Source organism: Myotis lucifugus, unplaced genomic scaffold, assembly GCF_000147115.1.
Source record: "Myotis lucifugus unplaced genomic scaffold, Myoluc2.0 scaffold_211, whole genome shotgun sequence".
Classification (NCBI taxonomy): domain Eukaryota; kingdom Metazoa; phylum Chordata; class Mammalia; order Chiroptera; family Vespertilionidae; genus Myotis; species Myotis lucifugus.
The window spans coordinates 1,359,900-1,368,145 of record NW_005871259.1 but is presented as its reverse complement, the minus strand read 5'-3'; the positions used below and the strand labels follow the sequence as shown (position 1 = coordinate 1,368,145).

Below are 8,246 nucleotides of genomic sequence, written 5' to 3'. Positions count from 1 at the left end.
GTGTGCTGTGTCACACGGGTGTGCCACAAGGATTTTTAGAGCACTGATCTCTTTTCCCTTAGATTGTCAAATACAACGTGACAGCAGCCAATTCAACCATAGCCATCCGGTGTGAATGAATCGAAATTATACTTATTTTTTGTCAGATTGACGAAAATATGTTTTTTGGTGTGCTGCAGAATTTAAAAATTTTTTTAAAATGTCATGTTTTTATTATTTTAAATATATTTTTAATTAATTTCAGAGAGGAAGGGAGAGGGAAAAAGAGAAACATCAATGATGAGAGGGAATCATTGATTGGCTGCCTCCTGCAGGTCCCCTACTGGGGATCAAGCCAACAACCCAGGCATATGCCCTTGACTGGAATCGAACCCGGGACCCTCCAGTCTGCAGGCCAACGCTCTATCCACTGAGCCAAACCGGCTAGGGCATGCTGCAGAATTTTAGTAATCATATGTTTAGTTTACATGTGCCATGAAATGAAAAAGGTTGAAAATCGCTGCCCTGGAGGGATCCTGCTTTGGAGGAAGCGCAGGCTGACATGTTGAACCCTGTGCTTTCCATTGTCAGTACGATGTCTTCCCCCAACCCTGAGGGTACCCCACAAGAGCCTGAGACTGAGCCCTCCAGCTCCAAGGAGAAAAAGAAGAAAAGCAAGTGTCAGCAGCATGAGGCCAGCATCCAAGTCCTCACCAGGGCTGGCCACAGGGCCCTACTGGCTCGCCAGAACCAGGAGGCCTTGACCAGCTTCCAGAGGGCCTTCCTCCTGGCCTCCAAGGCCTCCCGGGAAAGGGACACTCCTATTCTCCGAGCCTGTGCCTTCAACCTGGGGGCTGCCTACGTGGAGACCGGGGACCCAGCCAGAGGCCTGGAGCTGCTCCTAAGGGCCCAACCTGAAGAGAAGGCACAGGGCAGGTGTCATGGTGACCAGTGTTTCAATGTGGCTTTGGCCTACCAAGCCCTGGGCAACCTGCCTCAAGCTGTGGCCTGGTACCACAGGGCCCTGGGCCACTATCAGCCACTGGGTGACCAGGGGCAGGCCCAGGCAAAAATGGGAGCCTGCTACCAGGCTCTGGGACAGCCTGAGCTAGCAGCCCAGTGCTTGCAGGAAGCGAGCCAGGCCTATGCCCAAGCAGGGCAGCCCCGGGCCGCAGCCCTGGCGTTGGGGGCTGCGGCGGGGTGTATGCTGAAGAGCGGGCAGCACGGCGTGGGTGAAGTGGTGCAGGTGCTGGAGGAGAGCTGGCGGCTGGCGGAGATGAGCACTGAGCGGCGACTGCTTGGTGAGGCCTTTGGTCAGAGAAGTGTGGGCTCTGACCTGGCGACACTCTGAGAGGTGGGGTGGAAGCAGGGGCATGTCTGTGGCTGGGGAAGGGGATGGTGGGACCCTTTGAGCGCAGGACAGGGACTACAGCAGTATAGCCATCTGACCTGGCTACCAGTGACCCCGGCCTTGCCTTCTAGGGCAGCTCTATAATGACCTGGGCCTGGGCTACTCCCAGCTCCAGCTGTTCCCACTAGCAGTAGAGGCCTTCCTGCAGGCCTTGCCCTTGTGCCGGGGGCCAGGAGAGGAGGCCACGGTGCTGAGAAACCTTGGGATGGCCCACAATGCCCTTGGCAACTACCAGGAAGCCCGGGGGTTTCACCAGAAAGCTGCTGACCTGCATGGTGAGTACCAGGGGCTGAGGAATGGATTGAGACTAAGGGACTAAGAGGGGGTTCCAGCAGGGGCCCAAAGGCTGAAGAATGAATGGACCTTTAGGACTCGTTATAGGTCAGGAAGCCCAGAAGCAGGGGGCTGGAGATGCAGGAGATGGGATAGCGGAGAGGACAGAGGGTTGTGGGCCCAAAGGCTGAGGCCTAGGAAAGGGAAGGCAGCAATGGGCAGAAGGAAGAGCTATCAGTACCTGCCTTGCCTGCCTCACAAGATCATTGCGTGGCTCAGAGTCCCCAGGGAGAGGCATTCAGGCCAAAACTCGGGACGGAGGAGCAGCTGAATGTGGTACTGAAAGTCTGGGCCTTGAGGCACATCTGAAGGTGTGTTGGGGCTGAGCACTGGCATTCCTGCAAACCCTGTTCTGGTTGTTGGGGGGTGGGGTCCTGATACCCCAGCGGCCAAGGTCCCTCTTAGAATTGTGTGGGCTCTGTCATCAGGTTCTGTGGGGCAGCGGTGGGAGCAAGGCCGGAGCTTTGGCAGCCTGGCATTTGCACTGAGCCAGCTGGGGGACCACAAGGCCGCCAGAGACAACTACCTCCATGCTCTGCAGGCTGCCCAGGACACTGGTGAGGGTGAGGGGGTTCGTGCATGGCTTGGGGGTGCTGGAGCAAAGGCTGAGAGTCCTTGGGGCTGGTGGGGAGGCAGATTGGGAGTTGGGGGTGGGGAGTGCCTCTGGGGGGAGGGTTGGGGAGGTAGGAGCCATAAAAGGACCTCTCAGGCTCTCTTCCCCAGGGGACGTGAAGGGGCAGTGGCAGGCCTGCGAGGGTCTGGGGGCTGCTGCAGCCAGACTGGGGCAGCATGACCAGGCCTTGAAGTACTACAAGGAGGCGCTGGCCCAGTGTCAGGTGAGACCTCCCATCCCAGAATCTCACTCTTCCTGTTGGCCTTCTCCGGCTAACAGTCCTGCCTCATGTCTTGTCTTCTCTGCATCATTCATTCACTCATCGAACATGCACTGGGCACATGTGTGCTAAGTCCTGGGACACTACTGTGAGGAAGAATTTGTCTCTGTCCACAGTTCTGGGCAGGACCCTGGCAAAGGCATGGGGGTGGGGCAAAAGAGAAGGAAGACAAAACCCCCTTTCTTTCTCCCTTTCCTGTTTCTTTCTTCCCCAAATCCCAGAGAACCACAAAGCCCAGGCCCTCCCCCATCACTGCATTATCCTCCCTCTCCCCAGAAGGAGCCGGATTCTGTGCGAGAACGGCTGGTGGCCAAGCTGGCGGACGCCATGAGGACCCACTTGGCTCAGGGTGGGCCGGACCCAACTCACACCCCGGTGAGCTGACACCCGAGACAAGGAGCTGGGGGCGGGGAGAGGTTGCCTGGAGGAGGAAGAGGTAAGGTAAGCAGAGCTGATGTTCTCAGGGATGCCGTGCCTGACGGCTCTTCTGTGTTCGCGTGCCCTGGGCCAGCATCAGGTACAGGTATCACTTTCCCGGGGCCGCCTGGGGGTGGGAGGTGGGCGGGGGATTGTGGCCTGTGTCCAACACTAGGGCTGTGCCAGGGCCTTAGCTGAGTGGTGAGGAGCTCAGTGCAGTCAGGGACCCTGAGCCACACCAAGGAGGAGGTGGTGTTTTAAGTTTTCGGCTGCAGTTCTCAAAAGGGCCACAGGATGGGGGCAGTGCTCCAAGGAAGTCCCTCTCTCCCATGGCTGGTTCTCTGGGGCCGTTTCTCCGGGACCTCCACCATGCTCCTCCTCTGGCTCTCCACCTCTCAGCCTCTTCAAGTGCCTGCTCCCCCACCCTCTGAGATGCCCTCAGGAAACCTCCCATCACAGAAATTGAAATTACACTTTAGTATTTATTATTTATTTAATAGGTTTTATGTCTTCTCTCTCTTTTTTCTTTTGTTAATCCTCACCCAAGGACAGTTTTTCCATTGATTTTTAGAAAGCAGAAGAGAGAGGGGGGTAGAGAGAGAAAGAAAAAGATCAATATGAGAGAGACACATTAATTGGTTGCCTCCCACAACACCCCGACTGACTAGGCGGAGACTGAACCTGCAACCCAGGCACATGCCCTTGACTAGAACTCGAACCTGCAATCCTTCATTACGTGGGCCAATGCTCCAACCACTGAGCAACACCAGCCAGGGCATGTCTTCTCTTATTTTAAAGACTGGGACACCCTATTTGTAATTTTCAAGCAATATTGAATTAGCCTGCCCAGCCAGAATGGCTCAGTTTGCTTGAGCATCGTCCTGTGCACCGAAAGGTTGCCAGTTCCATTTCTGGGTTGCGAGGTGGGGCACATACGGAAGGCAATCAATTATCATTTCTCACATTGATGTTTCTCTCTCTTTCTCCCTTCCTCTCTCTAAGCACATCCTCAGGTGAGGAATAAAATGAATTAAATCAGCCTGGTACAGAAAGAGGACTGAATTGGGAGTCAAAGGACCTGGGGTTCCACCCAAAATGGGCCACCAGCTTTCTGTGACTTCGCTTTTGGAGGCCTCAAGCAGGACGGGGTGGTGGTCAGGCCCTGGCCACATCTGACAGTCCATGAGCCTGAGCTCTAACATGATAGTTCCTAGTGGGGACCTTGACCGAAGACAAGGCCTCACCCTGAAACTGTATTCTCAGGCCTGTGGCGTAGCCAGTTTGCTCTGGCGCTTCTCTGTCTCTGGGGCTAGGTCTCTGGAGGGAACATGCGCTCACGTGCACATCCACAGCCATTTTTCTGAAATGATTCCCTTTACTCCCCTTCGTTCCCAGATCTCAGCCCCATGGAAGCCTCAGCCTCCAGGTGGGGCCGGCCCCGCAGGGACTCCAGCCAGACTGGGAAGAAGCCCCGGAGAAGCAAAGCACAGGTGAGCGGGGTGGGGCGGAGCTTCTGGGGTGATGTGGCTTCTGGAGGGTGTTGGGAGGTGTTGCAGCAGTGCTGTGGGGGCTGGGGGCCTCATAGGCACCCCAGGAAGGAGGGCACCTGATTGGGTGCCCCTTGGCCCCTGTTACCTGACCCTATAGAGCAGTGGTTCTCAACCTTCTGGCCCTTTAAATACAGTTCCTCATGTTGTGACCCAACCATAACATTATTTTCGTTGCTACTTCATAACTGTAATGTTGCTACTGTGATGAATCGTAATGTAAATATCTGATATGCAGGATGGTCTTAGGCGACCCCTGTGAAAGGGTCGTTCGACCGCCAAAGGGGTCGCGACCCACAGTTGAGAACCGCTGCTATAAGAGTATAGTATAGTATAGTATAGGGGCAGTGCTCCACGTAAGGTTTTATGTCTTTTCTCTCTTTTTCTTTTTTCATTTGTTAATCCTCACCCAAGGACAGTTTTTCCATTGATTTTTAGAGAGCAGAAGAGAAGGAGGTGGGGAGAGAGAGAAAGAGAAAGATCAATATGAGAGAGACACATTAATTGGTTGCCTCCCACCACACCCAGACTGACTAGGCGGAGACTGAACCTGCAACCCAGGCACATGCCCTTGACCAGAACTCGGACTAGTATAGACCTTTGGGTGGGCGGAAAGACAAAGAGTTGGAGGAGGGCCACGAGGAGAAAGAGGAAGAGGCTTCATGAAAGTTCCCTGCGACAGGGTTGGCTTGGGCAGGGACTGGAGTGGGAGTAGGTGTAGGCTGTCCCGGCTGAGGGGAGCACTCTCCCCACTCCCTTCTTTCCTCCCACCCCAGGCCTAACACCCAGAACCAGCCCTACCCCCATTTTTGCTCCTCTCTCAAGACCCTGGCCCATTTTCCCGACTCTTTCTGGATCACCTCTTCCTCCTTGCTTCCACAGCCTTCCTAACTTCTAGATCTGCATCTCAGAGCACCAGGGTTTGTTGGAGGCCTACTAGGCGACAGGTAACTGGTGCTTTTCTTACCCTACCTTGCTGTTTACTAGTCTCTTCCCTCAAAGGCTTCCAAATCCAGCAGCAGAGTTCCTTGCTATTTGCTGACTTGAATTCACTGACATCTTTTCAGTGTGTTTCCTTCCAGGCACTGCAAGCCATCCCCATGCCTAGCCACTAGACAGCCCAGGCTCGTCAATCTCGCCTGCCCCAAACCATAGTCCTTGGTGTACGTACCTACAGTGACCAACACACTTCCTCACACCTCCCTCCTTGTTCTCCCAAAGTCTCTCTTCCACCAGGATGGTTCTGGACCTAGGGCCCATCTCTCATTTGGAGACCATTCCCCCCGCCCTCAGAATGGAGTGCTCTGGCATCCTGGTACCCAGTGGCCCCCAAGCCAATGAGTGGGTCCCTGGGGGAGGGAAGGAGACCTGGAGAATGGATAAAGGGAGGAGAGGATGTGACTTTGGACAATTTTAATGGGACATTATTGCTGTTAAAGTTGGGGGAAGGTATGGACTGGTACTTGGGAATATATAGTGCTCTGAGCCTCTTTGTCTTTGCTCCTTAGTAATCTGAACGACTTTTACCCAGCTCAGGAGGCCTGGCCGGTCCCCTGCCTCCTGCACGGCCTGACTGTAGACCTCAAAGAAAGGAAGAGCCCCGCTGAACGTGGGGATATGCAGCTTACATCTCCTCCCTACTGCTCTGCAGCCCACCGGCAGAGGTAAGGGCTAGAGAGGGCAGCAGAAGCTGGAGTCAGAGCAGGCTGCCTCTGCTCTTTCCATAGCCACTCCCACTGGCAAGCTCTGCCCTGCCTCCTTCAGGTCATTCAAACAGCCCAGGGAGACCTCCAGCAGGAACCCACCAAGGAGACCCACCACATCTGGCTTCTGCATGATCATGTGACCCCACCCTACTGGCCTCAGCGGTACCTCCCCAACATACACACTTGAGGGTTTCTGGGACCAAGACCCTTCCCAGTTGTTCAGTGCTGTATAGACACGGATTACAACACAGACAGCACGTGGGCTCCTGAGCAGGCTGAGCAAGGGCTTTGCAGTCTCAGCACTGAGGCTGCTCGCTCCTTGCTGGGAGTTTTGGACTCAACAGGCAAAAGCGAAAAGGGAAATGGATGGTGAATCTCCCCCTGTTCCTTCTGGATCCAAACCTCATGATCACTTAGGCCAGTGGTTCTCAACCTTCCTCATGCCGCGACCCTTTAATACAGTTCCTCATGTTGTGGTGACCCCCAACCATAAAATTATTTTCGTTGCTACTTCATAACTGTAATTTTGCTACTGTTATGCATCGTCATGTAAATATCTGATATGCAGGATGTATTTAGGCGACCCCTGTGAAAGGGTCGTTCGACCGCCAAAGGGGTCGCGACCCACAGGTTGAGAACCGCTGACTTAGGCCCTTTCCAGTTCTAAAAACTATAACTTCTTGACCAAGAGGCTTTGAAGTCAATGACTCTCCAGACCTCCATTTTATCATATGGGAAATGGGGTTATAATACTAGAGAAGGTACAGCTGAACCAACCGATGCACTCCACTTCCTCCATGAAACATAGCAGGGGCTGGATGCAGGCCCGAGGCCGGTAGCCTGTGGCACAACTGCTGCCAGTAGCCACAACACTGATATTCAATATGGGTTTTTAGTCACTTAGCACATGCCACACATTGTTCTAAGTGCTTCACAAGTATGTTCTCCTTTAATCACAGCAGGCGAATCCCCTTTCACAGTGAGGAATAGAGAGCAAAAAAATCTAAGTTGTTTGTCTTCCCAGTCACGCTAGTAAGTGGAGAAGCCGTGATTCTAACCTAGGTAGTAAGTCCCTTCTTCTGTAATGCTGGGCAGTTCCACGCCCGGTTAAGCCATTGTTTACTTGACAACAAATGCATTTATGCTGGTTGTATGTGTTATTGTAATTTAATTAAATATTATATAAATTGCTGAGCCAAGAGTATGATTAGGAATCGAATCTGCATCCTCTCAGTGCATGGGACGACGGGGTTAGATGCCCAGTAGGGGACGTGCAGGAGACAGCTAATGATGTTTCTTATAAATGTTTCACCATCCCTCTCCCTTCCTCTCTCTCTCTAAATCAATAAAAACATATTTGTAGAGGACCTACTACGTGCTAGGCACAGAAGTAGGTGCTGGGGACACATCTGTTAATCTTCCTTATGTAAATGGAGTATATTATTTTGTCTTGATTAGGATGCAGTTTTACCAATTATATAACAAAAGCCAACATAACAGTGCCTTTATCCAGAGAGAACTCTATTCCTGTCTCATATAAGTAGCCCGGGGGCGGGGGGGGGTGCGGGAGGCTGCTGATTGATGCTTCTCTCTCATTGATGTTTCTGGCTTTCTATCCCTCTCCCTTCCTCTCTGTAAAAAATCAATAAAATATATATTTTAAAAAAAAGAACACTAGCTTAATTTACTGAGTCCTGAGTACCCGCTCCTGCCGACGCTCTGCATGCATTTTCCCTATGAGATGCATGTACCTTCCTCCATTTTACAGACAGGACACGGAAACTTGGAGTATCCACATTCCCCCCGTTAGTTAGCAGCAGGGCAGGAACCCGGGCTCACAGCTCCGCTCAACTTGAAGAACTGGGCGCGCGGCAGAGCGAGCGGAGCCTGAGGGCGCTTCCGGCGCCTGGTCCCGCCCCGGCCTCTCGGGGGCGGGGCATAGCGCTGCGCATGCGCCAGG

At 53.3% G+C, this 8,246-nt stretch overlaps 1 protein-coding gene across 1 annotated transcript; it reads left to right on the top strand.

The window, feature by feature from the left end:
- The first annotated feature begins 574 nt into the window (after window positions 1-574).
- TTC24 (tetratricopeptide repeat domain 24) lies at window positions 575-5,246 on the top strand. Its single transcript, XM_023761529.1, has 7 exons — window positions 575-1,280; window positions 1,462-1,665; window positions 2,152-2,280; window positions 2,447-2,559; window positions 2,893-2,991; window positions 4,429-4,523; window positions 5,177-5,246. Exons 1-7 carry the CDS (start codon window positions 575-577, stop codon window positions 5,244-5,246), a joined length of 1,416 nt encoding a protein of 471 aa, XP_023617297.1.
- Window positions 5,247-8,246: the final 3,000 nt, after the last annotated feature.